Source organism: Neopsephotus bourkii, unplaced genomic scaffold, assembly GCF_033783945.1.
Source record: "Neopsephotus bourkii isolate Nb327-2 ecotype Australia unplaced genomic scaffold, CSIRO-AGI_Nbou_v1 NB_1363, whole genome shotgun sequence".
NCBI classification, from domain to species: Eukaryota; Metazoa; Chordata; class Aves; order Psittaciformes; family Psittacidae; genus Neopsephotus; species Neopsephotus bourkii.
The window spans coordinates 200,001-213,352 of NW_026901842.1; the positions used below are offsets into that span (position 1 = coordinate 200,001).

General features: G+C 62.4%; 2 protein-coding genes across 4 annotated transcripts in view; one reads left to right on the forward strand and one right to left on the reverse strand.

Moving 5' to 3' along the window:
• USP43 (ubiquitin specific peptidase 43) overlaps positions 1–7,264 on the forward strand; it is a 16,271-nt gene extending 9,007 nt beyond the window's left edge. Inside the window, exons 4-15 of the mRNA XM_061366882.1 lie at positions 1,293–1,385; positions 1,676–1,811; positions 1,896–2,019; positions 2,700–2,856; positions 2,957–3,068; positions 3,906–4,009; positions 4,357–4,434; positions 4,528–4,657; positions 4,832–5,156; positions 5,612–5,770; positions 6,452–6,565; positions 6,648–7,264. Of these exons, the coding sequence (XP_061222866.1) occupies positions 1,293–1,385; positions 1,676–1,811; positions 1,896–2,019; positions 2,700–2,856; positions 2,957–3,068; positions 3,906–4,009; positions 4,357–4,434; positions 4,528–4,657; positions 4,832–5,156; positions 5,612–5,770; positions 6,452–6,565; positions 6,648–7,198 (2,083 nt within the window). The 3' untranslated portion in view covers positions 7,199–7,264. The remainder of the gene's footprint in view (positions 1–1,292; positions 1,386–1,675; positions 1,812–1,895; positions 2,020–2,699; positions 2,857–2,956; positions 3,069–3,905; positions 4,010–4,356; positions 4,435–4,527; positions 4,658–4,831; positions 5,157–5,611; positions 5,771–6,451; positions 6,566–6,647) is intronic.
• Positions 7,265–9,797: 2,533 nt separating this feature from the next.
• The window catches only part of ARHGAP44 (Rho GTPase activating protein 44), a 29,072-nt gene continuing 25,517 nt past the window's right edge, over positions 9,798–13,352 (reverse strand). For all 3 annotated transcript variants that reach the window (XM_061366888.1, XM_061366889.1, XM_061366887.1), the window contains one exon: positions 9,798–10,713. In XM_061366888.1, coding sequence (XP_061222872.1) covers positions 10,562–10,713 — 152 coding nt within the window. In that variant the 3' untranslated portion in view covers positions 9,798–10,561. The remainder of the gene's footprint in view (positions 10,714–13,352) is intronic.

Consider the following 13,352-nt stretch of genomic DNA (forward strand, 5'->3'; position numbering starts at 1 on the left):
CCATCCATCCATCCATCCATCCATCCGTCCATCCATCCATCCACCCACCCATCCTTCCATCCATCCATCCATCCACCCCTCCGTCCCTCCATCCCTCCAGGCATCCATGCATCCATCCATCCATCCATCCATCCATGCATCCATCCATCCATCCATCCATCCATCCATCCATCCAGCCCATCCAGCCCACCCAGCCCCGAGTTCGGGAGCTGCTTCCCTGCAGGCCTTACAGCAGGTGAAGGGATTTGGGACATTTCATAATCCACTTCAATGCCAGCAAACATTTCTGTAAGTCACAAGAAAGACCCAGATCCCTGTGGCAGTGTGCGGCGGTGTCCTGCCTGCTCCCCGCTCCCATTGCAGCCCTCAGGTTCTGGGGGTTGGGCCAGGCCAGGCATCCGGGAAGCGTATTTTGGTGTGTGTGTGGATGCCGGGTCTTTGGGAGTGAGGGCACAGAGGGTGATGTCAACCACGTCCAGTGTCACCTCCTGGCATGGAGATGGATGCAGGCATTTCCTACTCCCTGCTTTGGAGACCCCATTGCCTGCCTTGCCTTGGCCCTAATGAAGCTTTGAGCCGTTTCCTTGGTTATCAACACCCCAGGGTGGGGAGAGTCACCAGGAGATGGCTTTTGTTGGGACACCTGATTTTACACCCCAATAGCAGTTTGCTGGTGAAAGCAGGGTGGCTGCTGACCTGGCAGGGCTAAGCCTTGGGGAGTCAGGCAGAGCGGTGGGCAGAGCATGGACAGAGCATGCCCTGGTTGTCCTCTGTCAGTGCTGCTGGCATGGTGGTAGAGCAACCCAGTAAGGCATGGTATCCCTCAAAGGTCCATACTGGGACCAGTACCTTTGTCAGTGACACAGGGGATTGGGTGCAGCCTCAGCACGTTGGCAGGTGGCACTGCGGTGAGTGACACCATTGATCATTAGAGGGAGGGGATACCATCAGAGGGGCTGGATGGGCTGGAAGACTTTGCCCACATGAACCTCATCAAGTTCTGCCAGGCCAGGAGCAAGGTCCATTACAGACTGGGTGGTGAATGGAGAACCTGGGAATACAGTGGGTGTAAGACAGGGTGTTCTGGTGCCACAGCCATGCATGGGGAGTGGGAGATCTTGCTATTTCACTCTGCCTTCTCTAGTACCAGTTACTGTGGCTGGCCTTGTTAGGTTTCAGAGTGAACAAACGGTTGGATGGGGCATGCAGGTACCATGGCATATGGCACCCCAGGGTAGGTGGGGATACCAGGGGTGCCAGTGCTGGTGCTGCACCTGGGCTGTGTTTCACAGATCCTCCCTGACATGCCCTCACTGCCTGAAGCAGAGCAACACTTTCGACCCCTTCCTGTGCATCTCCCTGCCCATCCCGCTGCGCCAGACCAGGTGAGCACATCCCAGGGCGGCAAGAGGCACAGCCACTGCTGCCACGGTATCAGCTCCAGCCCAGTAATTGCCTTCTGTGGGGAGGTGGCGGCAGCACTGGGGACGGGTGACAGCACCGCTGGGGACGGGTGACAGCACCGCTGCAACCGCTGTGTCCAGTGGGTGTTTGCTATCCCAGAGCCAGAGCCGCCGTACCGGGGCAAGGTGGTCCCGGCGTGGTGCGAGCAGTGCTGGTGCAGTCTGAGCGTGGTGCCTGAGGTGTGACCCCCACATCCCCGCGGTGTCCGCAGGGCTCTCAACGTCACCCTGGTGCTGCAGTGCGAGCGCCGGCGGTTCGTGCGCGTGGGGCTGGCAGTGCCCCTGTCGGGCACCGTCGCTGAGCTGCGGAAGATGGTGGCGCGGGAGGGGTGCATCCCCCCCGAGCAGGTAATGGGGTGAGGGCACGGCTCGGGGGGGGACGGGGGGACAGGACCCCCGCAGAGATGCTGAGGGTGCCGGTGCCGCCTGCAGGTGATCCTGGCCGAGGTGTCCCCGCGGGGCCTCCTGCGCTCCCTGGGCGATGCAGAGGAGCTGGGTGCTGCCGGGGAGGGGGCTCCACTCTACGCCTTCCAGCCCCCCCCTGCCCGCCGCACAGGTACGGCCGCTTGCTGCCTCGATTGGCTGCTGGCTCTGCACGTGCCGCTCTGATTGGTTGGGAGCGACTCAGGCAGCACTGGGAGAGACAGGCGCATCCCTGGGATTGGTGGAAGGCAGTCATTCCCCTTTCTGTGATTGGTGGCTCAGAGTGTGCTGTGATTGGTGAGGGAGTGGTGTCCTGTCTGCTGTGATTGGTCAAAGGTAGTTACACTCCAGTGGGATTGGGGGAAGTGGTCTCTGTTGGGATTGGTGAGTAACATATCTTTAGCTGTGGTTGGAGGGATGCAGGTGGGCTATGCTGGGATTGGTGAAAACCCTTTTCCCTCCACCCCGTGATTGGTGGGAGTTAGGTATGCTCTGTTGTGGTTGTTGGGAGCTGTGCCCTCTCTGATGTGATTGGTAGGAGTCTTGGCACTCATGGTGTGGTTGGTGGGAGGCAGGTGCGTCCCACTATGATTGGTGGGAGCCTTGTTTCATTGGTTGGAAGCAGGGGTGCTTTGCTGTGATTGGTGGGAGTCTTGTTTGCCCCCTCACACCCCCTTACCCTCCTGCCAGTAACTGGTTGGCAGCAGGCATGCTCTGCAGTGATTGGAGAAGGCCAAGCCCCCTGATCTGTGATTGGTGGGAGGTGTGGGGGTGCAGGAGGCAGGGCTGCATCAGGACGCGCTGTGCCCGCAGGGTGCAGCCTGCCCGCCTCCCCTGGGGCCGCCCAGCCCGAGGGGCCGCGCCGGGGACCGGCTGCTGCCTGCTCCTCCGACTGCCTGCACCGCGGGGGGGGCGGCCGCATCCTGCTGCTGCTCTGCAACACGGCGGGCACCGGCCCCCAGCTCGCCAGGTACCTGCCTGCCCTGCCCCCGCCTCACCGGCACGGCACTGCCACTGCTCCCCCGGCGGGACAGGCACGGGGGTCCCTGCTCAGCGCCCACTGTCCCCAGGTTCGGGCCGCCACTGTTGCTGCGGGAGGAGAGGGGTGCCTCCTGGGAGCAGCTCCAGCAGAGCATCCTGGCCCAGCTGCGGGCCCTGCTGCAGGGAGAGGTGCAGGCACAGGTGAGCGCGACAGGGGGCAACTGCTGCCACTGCAGCCGTGGCAGGGATGGAGCCAGGGGTGGCCGTGGTGTCTCCATGGGCAGCTGTAGTGGAGCAGTGGGTGGCCCTGGTGGGGCTCTACATGGCCATGGTGGCCCCATCAATGGCTGTGGTGTCACTGTGAGTGATCATGGTGGAGCTGTGCTCAGCTGCAGGGTCATTGTGGGTTGTGATAGCCCTGGGGGTGGTTGTGGGGTTGGTGCTAATGGCTCATGGTCACTGTGGGTGGCCATGCTCTCACTGTGGGTGGTCATATTCACACTGCAGACAGGCAGAGGCATCACAGAGGGTGCCCACAGTGTCACCATGAGTGGCGGCAGTCTTCTTGTGCATGGTCGTGTTGTCACCACAGTGGCCAATGTCACCATTGGTGGCCATAGTGTCCCTGTCGGTGGCTGTTGGTGTCCCTGTGGATGGTCACACTGTCACTGCAGGTAGCCAGTGGTGTCACCATGGGTGGCTACAGTATCACCATGTGTGGCCGCAGCACCAACCAGCTCCCGCAGCAGAGCTGCACCAGCCCAGCCACCCTCCTCAGCACCCTGGTGCCACCGTCCTATGGGTGCTGGTGTCCCCATGCTGCCCTTTGCCCCCCAGCCACACCGTTGCCAGCAGGATGGGTCATCCCCCATCCCCATCTCCATGGGTGTCCCTTGCCAGCCCAGCCATAGGGACCAAAGAAATCTCATTTCTGGGGCTTTTCTTGTCTCCTTTCACAAAGCACGGCTCCCCCGACTGCTGCTGGAGGGCAGGAAGGCTCTGCCTCCCCACAGCCCCACAGCCCCCTCTCCCTTGCAGGGCACAGGAGCCCTCTTCCGCATCCGCCTGGCTGGGGGCCCAGCCCCCTGCACCTACCTGTCCCCACAGGACCCCCGCCCTCTCTGCCACCCTGCCGTCGACAGGTAAGGGCACTGCAGGGACAGGATCGTCCCCATCCACTCCCCAGGGGTGCAGTGGTGTCACCATGGCTGGTCACAGTGTCCCTGTGGGAAGTCATAGTGTCCCTCTGCATGGTTGTATTGTTGCCATGGATGGCCAAAGGTGTCCCTGTGGCTGGCCACAGTGTCAGCATGGGTGGCCGCAGGGGTGGCCACCCTTCTCCCCAGGCACTAGGTCCCATCCCTGTGTCTCCATTGTGGGTGTTACATGAGGAGGTGGTGGCCATCCCTGCCTGCCACGGTGGGGTGCCGAGGGGGTGGCCCCACAGGGACAAGGGTTTTGGGGCATCTCGCCTCATCCTCACCCCCAGAGCCCTGCAGCTGAGCGGGGCCGGTGGCCCTCCCCATGTGAAGCTGACGGTGGAGTGGGATGCGAGCACCAAAGAGCGGTGAGTACCTTGCACCCGGAGGGGTGGAGCATCCCAGCGCTTGCCCCCCCCTCCCTGACCCCCCTCGCTGTCCTGTCACTGCCCCCCCCCCAGCCTTTTCGGCAGCCTCCAGGAGGAGGTGGTGCAGGACGCCGAGAGCGTGCGGCTGCAGCAGCAAGCGCACGGGCAGCAGCACAGCTGCACGCTGGACGAGTGCTTCCAGCTCTACACCAAGGAGGAGCAGGTACCGCGCACCCCACCAGCCGCGCAGGCAGCAGGCACCTTCCCGCACACTGCCAGCATCCCGCCCGCACTCTGCCTGCGGGGGCAAGCTCTGCCCCACTGCACGGTAGCTGTCAGGGTTTGCTGTGCTGGGGCCGCTGGGGAGGGCGGTGACCATGGCATGCGGTGTCTCCAGCTGGCCCCAGATGACGCCTGGCGCTGCCCACACTGCAAGGTGCCCCAGCAGGGCACGGTGAAGCTGAGCCTTTGGACACTGCCCGACATCCTCATCATCCACCTCAAGCGCTTTCGCCAGGTGGCTGAGCACCGGCACAAGCTCACCACGCTGGTGAGGTTCCCCCTGCGGGGTCTCGACATGGCCCCGCACGTGGCGCAGCGGGGCCAGGCTGGCGGGCAGCTCTTGGGGCGCTGGGCCTGGCAGGGCCCCCCCCGGGACTCCCTCTACGACCTGTACGCGGTCTGCAACCACCAGGGCAGCCTGCAGGGCGGGCACTACACGGGTGAGTGGCGGGGGGCGTCATGGGCAAGGTGTGATGCTCGGGGGCACGGCAGGGGGGTATGTGTGGGGTATGGCATGGGGTTGGGGGGCAAGCCATGCCGTGCCATGGAGCAAGGTGTAGGGACTTGGGGGCACTGCAGGGGGATATGCCATGGGGTACTGCATGAGCTTGGGGGAGACTGGAGAGGGGGGTGCCATGGACCATAGCACAGGCTTGGGGAGGGGCACTGCAGGGGGTTGCCATGGCAAGCTGGGGCACAGGGCACGTGTACAATGGCCTTTCAACCATGCCAGGGCACGCGTGGCACTGAGACTTGCTCCCTCACAACAGCGTTCTGCATCCCCAGGCTGTCCCCATGTTGGGGCTTATACTCCCCACTGCACCCTGGGACTGGGGGCAGACAAAGGCCATGACACCCCCCCCTCCCTTGTCCCCTCCTTACCTTTTGCCGCCAGCCTACTGCTGCAACGCCCTGGATGGGCAGTGGTACAGCTACGATGACAGCAGGGTGGAGGGGGTGCCGGAGGCCGAGGTGAGCACCCGCAGCGCCTATATTCTCTTCTACCAGCGCCGCAAGGCTGTGCCCACATGGTCTGCTGGCAGCTCCGTCAGGGGTGAGCACTGCAACCTCCCTGCCACGCATGGCACATCAGAGTGCACACACATGCATGTAGAACGCAGCACATGTGTGTGCAGCAGAGCCAGATGTGTGCGCATTGTGCACAGCTGCATGCACAGGGCCATGCACACAAAGCCATGCATGGACGGCACAGCAGCACATGCAGTGTGTAGCCAGGTGTACGTGCATACCTGCCATGTAGTGTTGTGCACACCCAGCACACCCATGCGCACACACTTTCACACGTGTGTAAGCAGATACACATGCACAGATTCCTGCAGCCCAGAGCACACATGCACATACATGTGCACACGGGTGTGCGGGGTGGGGACATGCAGGCGTGCAGCATGGCTGGCATGTGCAGCATTGCTGGTGCACACCCCTCCTCCCCTGTGTGCTTAAGACTGCAGCCACACTCACCATGCGCTTGTGCTCACACAGATGTGCACACATGCCCACACAGATGTGTATGTGCACCCACAGATGTGTATGTGCACACACAGATGTGTATGTGCACACACAGATGTGCACTCACACAGATGTGCACATGCATGCACAGCCGGTCTCAGCCCTGTGCTCCCCCACTGCTGAGCACCCCTGGGTGCTACAGCATCGCCCCCCCGGGATGGGAGCCCAGCAGAACCCCGCAGCCCAGCCCAGCTCCCGCTCCCCACAGGCTCCCCGCTGGCAGAGCACTGGCTGTCCCGCCTGGGCAGCACCACGGGGGACACTGCAGCTGCGCAGCCCTCCCTGCCGGGCACCCACCACACCACTGCTGCGCAGGAGAAAGGTGATGCTGAGCACCCCTTCCCCACCCCAGCGCCCCAGGGGGCTCCCGCATCCTCCCGCTTCACCCGTGTCTGTCACTGCAGGTGGCTTCGAGACCAGGCCCTTTGTGCGGGGCGTCCAGCGCCGCAGCCCCAGCGCCCAGCTCCCTGCCACTGGTGGCCGGTCCCCCGAGTGCCAGGCGCAGGGCCCGGGGGAGCTCGTCGCCTACCTGGAGTCGGGGCGCCGGCCCCGCTGCACGCAGCGCTCGCTGCTCCCGCTCGGCACAGGGGGCACCCCCCGAGCCCCCCGCCAGCCCCTGCTGCGGCGAGCGGCCAGCGCTGGTCCTGAGGGGTCCCTGCGTGCGCCCCCCAGGAGCCAGAGCAGGAGGGGCACGGGGGGGCTGCCGCAGGCAGAGCGGGATGGGGGTGACCCCCCCCCGCCGCTGGCCCCCAGCCTGGCAGCCTTGGTGCACTCACGGAGCTTGGCCAGCCTGCCCCTGCACCGCGAGGGGGGGCTGCGGCGCTCGGCCTCCCTGGGCAGGGGCACAGGGGGGCCCCCCCTGCCCGCCTGGGGTCCCCCTGGGGCCACGCTGCGGCGGGGACAGCAGCTCACGGGCTCCCTGCAGCGCCCGGCCGTGCCCGAGTCCAGCTTCTGAGCCATGGCCAGGGGGCATCGCCCTGGGGCCCCTGCCATGGGGGCTCCCGAGCTGGGGGTGTCTCAACACAAGGGCTCCTGAGCCAGGGGATCCCAAACAAGGGTGATGCTGAGCCAGGAACATCCCAGCCTGGGGACATCCCAGTCGAGACAGTCAGATATCCCTAAAATGGATCATCCCAAACCATGGGAGGGCCTCCCAAATGAAGGCACTGAACCAAGGGCATCCTTAGCTGGAGGCTCCCAACGCAGGGGATACTGACCATGGGGGAATTCCAAACCAGGGTATCGCAGCCAAGCAGTTCCCCAGCAGGGGCCCTCCTGAACTGGAAGCTCCCAAACAGGGAATCCTGACCCGGGGGGCTCCCAAATGGTGGCATGCTGACTCAGGGCAGCCCGACCCAGGGGCATTCCAAACTGGGGCGTCCCCAGATGCGTGCTCCTGACCTGGGGACATCCCAAACTGGTGGCTCTGAAACCAGGGGCATCCCGAGCCAGGGGTATGCCGAGCTCGGAGCAGCACTCACTCACCTGCCCATGCCCCTTCCCATGGAGCAGGCAGGCAGGGGCTCCCCAGCCCTGCCAGCCCTAAGGCACACGAGTATTTATTGTAGTGGGAGAGTTTTATTCAGGTGCTTTTTGTTTTCCAAAAGGCAGCTGTTGGGGGGCTGGGGGTCCCCACACCACACTCTATGCAACCCACGATTCCTCCAGCCAGCTGTCGCACACAGGGGCTGCTGCCCACTGCACACCGTTTCTATTAAAGACACTGAACGGAGCCCAGTGTGGTGCCTGGGGACTGTCCTGGGGTGGGAAGGGCATTGTGCCCCATATAGAGGTGGTCCCAGGGTGGTGGACATCACCGTGGGCATGGGGCTTGGCAGGGTCACTGCTGGCCAGAGCCTGCCTGGGCACGGCTGTGTGTGGGCTGGGAGGTGGCAGCACCATAAGCACCGGTCGTGGAGCCCTGTGGCCATGGCTGGCAGGGCAGATGGAGGCAATGTCTGGAGAAACAGCGGCAGGCAGGGATGGAGGTGGAGGAAGCGAGATCAGGCTGGAGAGAAAGGTGGAGACAGCTGGAGGAGGTGGAGGGATGGGGAGAGAAGGGGGTACGGAGGTAGATGTGAAGGTGGGATCAGGGTGCAGGAGACAAAGATGGGTGTGGAGGAGGTCAGAGTGGGGTGGAGATGGAGGAGGTGAAGGTGGAAGTGGAGGACATAGGTGTGGATGAGGTGGGATGGAGATGGAGGAGACAGGGACAGAGATGGAAGTAGAAGAGATGGAGGGGGACGTAGAGATGGAAGTAGGACTGGGATGAGGTGGAAGAGGAGGAAGAGATGAAGGTGAAGGAGAACATCCCTTACTGGAGGCTTGCTTCAGTCTAAGGCCCTTGTTGTGTCACTGCTGTGCCCTGGCTGTTAACCCTGCTTTGTGTCAGGGAACAAACGTGGGGGTGTCCCCCATGTGCCACCCTGGTAAGCAGCACCCCCGGCCATGGCAGGCTCCTCAAGGCAGCCAAGGGCTGCTGGCAGTGACACCAACATGGGCAGGACACCAACATTCACCCCACAACTGCAGCTGGGAGGGGGTGGGAGCCCCAGTGGTCTTCCCTGTGCGACGCCTTGAGGACCTTGTGCACACTGCCAAGCTCCATGGGTGCATCCCCACACACAGCCCCCGCCGTCCCATGGGGAATGGGGTAAAGGATGTGGCTTGGCCAGGCTGGAGACCCGCTCCAGTGATGCACCTAAGCGTGGGCAGAGCACTGTCCCTTCCCTGGCACCCGTGTCTGCCTGCAGGCAGCAGCATCTGGAGTATCCACTCCCTGTGCTCCATGGACATGCCCCTCCATAGCCTGGGAAGTGGGGTCCCAGCCCTCACCCCATCCCACCAGGCTGGGGTAGGCCTTGGTGCTGGACAAGGCCATCGCTGCCCACCCTCCACCATGGTGCTCCTCTCCACAGGTGCTGCTCAGCCCCAAAACACAGGCAGGACCTGCCACAATAGGGTGGGTGGGTGCGGGCTGGGCACCTACCCCAGGACTGGGACCACCCCAAGCCTGATGCCCCACCCCATTGGATCAGGACCTTGACAGCCCACACAAAGCACAAACCCGTAGTTCTATCACCCCAGCCCTCATTAAAACCCATTTCCTACAGCAAAACACCTTCCAAGAGCTACGGGGACCAGCCGAAAACCCAGCTGGGACACTTCAGGTCCAGTGAGGCCCCATCCCACGGGACCAGGACCATGACAGCCCATACAAAGCAGAATCCCCATCATTTTATCACCCCAGCCCTCATTAAACCCAGTTTCCTACAGCACCTTCCAAGAGCCTATGTCCTAAATCCATCAGTGGGCACCAAGCCAGGCTGGGACCACCTCAAATCTGGGCTGGGGCCAGCTCACATCCATCCTAGGAGGACCCCACAGCTGGTGCTGCCCCATCCCATGGGATCAGGACCACAACATCCTGCACTGACCCTACTGTTTCCTGCGTCCCAACCCTCCTGCATCCCCACATCCTCCCACTAAGCCCCCCAGTGCCGCAGCTGCCATGGTGCTGCCGGTGCCGATGGGCATTAAGCAAACGCCAGTGCTGCCGGGCAGTTCCCAGTGAGTGGCACATGGATTTATTGATTACTTTTGGGGTGCTGGTGCCCCCAGGGGCCCACCTGGGGCAAGGGGCACGGTGCGAGCGGGGCGGGGGGCGAAGCACGGCCATTTCCATCCTCCTGCTGGGCACTGGGTGGGCGAGAACGGCTCCAAATAAAACAAATCTCTGTATTTTTTCTCTCTATAGATACAAATATATAGTATATGTATCTCTGCCGATATATATATATCTCTCTTATCTCTCTGGGAAGGGTAAAAGGTTAATTTGTCTTTGCATGCACAACCAAAGCCACCAACCCACAGGGACAGTGGGTGCCAAGGGACATGTGCCCTTCCCCGCTGGCACCCCAAAAGCCTGAGGGGGGCACATCCTGTTATTGCTGATCAGGTCCCGTCCTGCTCCGGCAAACAAGCGGAGGGGGCAGAAGCTGAAGAAATGAAATCCCGCTGCAAAGCACCATCGAGCTCGTTGTCACCTCACTGGTACCCGGCGGCAGCGCCATCAGGGCACGGAGGAGGTGGTGGCATCACCCCAGGACCATGGGTGCTGCAGGGCGGGGGGGGGGGGCAGGCACCCTGTTGAAAGGCAAAGTCTGGATAAGGCGAAAACAAACTGAACTCAAAACCAGCGACTGCCCCCAAACTGGGCACTTTGCCACACGAAACTGCCGTGCCAGTGACCCCCGGTGCCGACGGCCGGTGCTGGCCCCTGGGTGATGCAAGGATGAGCTTGGGGACAAGGGCACTGTCATAGGGCTGTGCTCTCCGATTCCTCCTCCTCCTCCTCTGGCCGGGTGGCCGGGCCTGGCCCCGAGAGTCTCTGCGGTGCCTCCGGCGGGTCCCGGCACAGGGCGGCATCTGGGGGGGCGTGGAGGGAAGGGACCTCAAAACGGAGCAGACCTGTGGGAGGGCAGAGTGATGGGGGACACCACAGCGGGAGCTTGGCAGTAGGACAGCCTGCCAAGGGCTGGTGCCGTGGTAGTGCCACCACCAGGGATGTCACCGCTTGTCCCTGCTCTGTGCTACCCCACCGGCACACGGCCTGTCCCCCACGATGCTCTGGTTCCCTCCCCCTGAGCACAGGCAGTGCTGCTGTCCCTTCTCCCAAGGGACCTGCAGAGTGAAACAGTGACACAGGGTGACCTACAGCCCGAGGCCGGCGGTGTCACCACCGACCCTTGTGGAGAGCCCAGCAAGAACACCTGTGTAAAAGCACCCCTGCCTGTGCCTGCCAGGCCCTGCGGCCAGCTCAGGCACTCCGCAATGTGCAGCAGCTCCTCAGGGCACCCAGCAAAGAGCTGCACCCATGCTGGGGTGCAATGCCAGGGTGCACCAATGCCAGGGTGCAATGTTGTGGTGCAATGCTGGGGTACAGCAGTGCCAGGCTGTGATGCCTGGGTGTGATGTGCAGGATGCACCAGTGCCTGAGGGCAATGCCAGGGCTACAACGATGCTGGAGTGCAAGACCGGTACCGCACAGGATGCTGGCTGCGATGCCAGAGCTGCCCACTCCAAAAGGGCAGGGACCTGCTGGAGAGAGTCCAGCACAGGGCAACTAAGATGATTAAGGGAGTGGAGCATCTCCCTTATGAGGAAAGACTGAGGGAGCTGGGTCTCTATAGTTTGGAGGAAGAGGAGATTGAGGGGTGACCTTATTAGTGTATATAAATATATAAAGGGGGAGTGTCACGAGGATGGAGCCAGGCTCTTCTCAGTGGCAAACAATGATAGGACAAGGGGTAATGGGTACAAACTGGAACACAAGAGGTTCCACTAAAACTTGAGAAGAAACTTCTTCTCAGTGAGGGTGACAGAACACTGGAACAGGCTGCCCAGGGAGGCTGTGGAGTCTCCTTCTCTGGAGACATTCAAAACCCACCTGGACACATTCCGTGTAACCTTATCTAGGTGATCCTGCTCCGGCAGGGGGATTGGACTGGATGATCTTTTGAGGTCCCTTCCAGTCTCTAACATACTGTGATACTGTGATACTGAAGGTGAGCAGCAGCCTGGGGAGCGCCAGCCCTGGCTCAGCGGATGCCGGGGTCTTGCTGTGCCCACACCGTGCCACCCCGCTCCAGGCAGGCGGGCACCCAGCAGAGCGGAGCACCCATGGTCAGCGCGGGCAGAGCTGGGAGCTCCCAGCTGTGCCTGGCCCCACACTCCCCCAGCCTGCGTGTCCCTGATGCCACCAAAGCATCCCCCTCCACGGGTGCAGCCCCACTGCTGTGGGAACACTGGGGCGCTGGGACACATGGAGACACGAACAGCACCTCAGGACAGGGCCAGCACAGCAGGAACAGCGGCGGCACAGGCTCGTGGTGCTGCCCAGAGATAATGCCACTTTGCTAGGGACACCAACACCTTCCATAGGCTGCCTACACTTCCCAAGTGAAAGTGCCACCTTTCCAGGGACACTGCCACTTTCCTGGGGACACTGCAACCTTTCTGGACACATCTGCACCTCTCTCAGGGGGACAGCTCCATCTTCCTCAGGATGCTGCCACTTCTCCAGGGAGGATGGTGCCTTCACGGGAACATCATCACCCTCCTGGTGACTGTTCCACCTTCCCAGGGAGAGAGCTGCATTCCCAGGGACACTGACACCTCCCTGAGTACATCATTACCCTCCCAGGGTCATCACCTCCATCTCAGGGGTATCACGACCTTCCTGGGAACGGCTCTTCCTTTCCAGGGAGGATGCCTCCTTCCCGGGGACATCACCACCTTCCAGGGGACAGCTCTGCCTTTCCAGAGACACTGCCCCCATCCTGGGGGACACAGCCACGTTCCCAGGGACACAGACACCTTCTCAGGGACACTGCCATCCTCCTGAGAGGACCACACCTTCCCAGGGATGCTGACACCTTCCTGGGGACACTGCCACTTTTCCACGGAGAATGCTACCATCCTGGGGACATCACCCCCTTCCTGAGCACATCACCCCCTTCCTGGGGACATCACCCCCCTCCCTGAGCACATCACCCCCTTGCTGAGCACATCACCCCCTTCCTGAGCACATCACCCCCTCCCTGAGCACATCACCCCCTTCCTGGGGACATCACCCCCTTCCTGAGCACATCACCCCCTCCCTGAGCACATCACCCCCTTCCTGAGCACATCACCCCCTTCCTGGGGACATCACCCCCTTCCTGAGCACATCACCCCCTCCCTGAGCACATCACCCCCTTCCTGAGCACATCACCCCCTTCCTGGGACATCACCCCCTTCCTGAGCACATCACCCCCTTCCTGAGCACATCACCCCCTTCCTGAGCACATCACCCCTTTCCTGCACATCACCCCCTTCCTGAGCACATCACCCCCTTCCTGGGGACATCACCCCCTTCCTGAGCACATCACCCCCTCCCTGAGCACATCACCCCCTACCTGAGCACATCACCCCCTTCCTGAGCACATCACCCCCTTCCTGAGCACATCACCCCCTTCCTGGGGACATCACCCCCTTCCTGGGGACATCACCCCCTTCCTGAGCACATCACCCCCTTCCTGAGCACATCACCCCCTTCCTGGGGACAT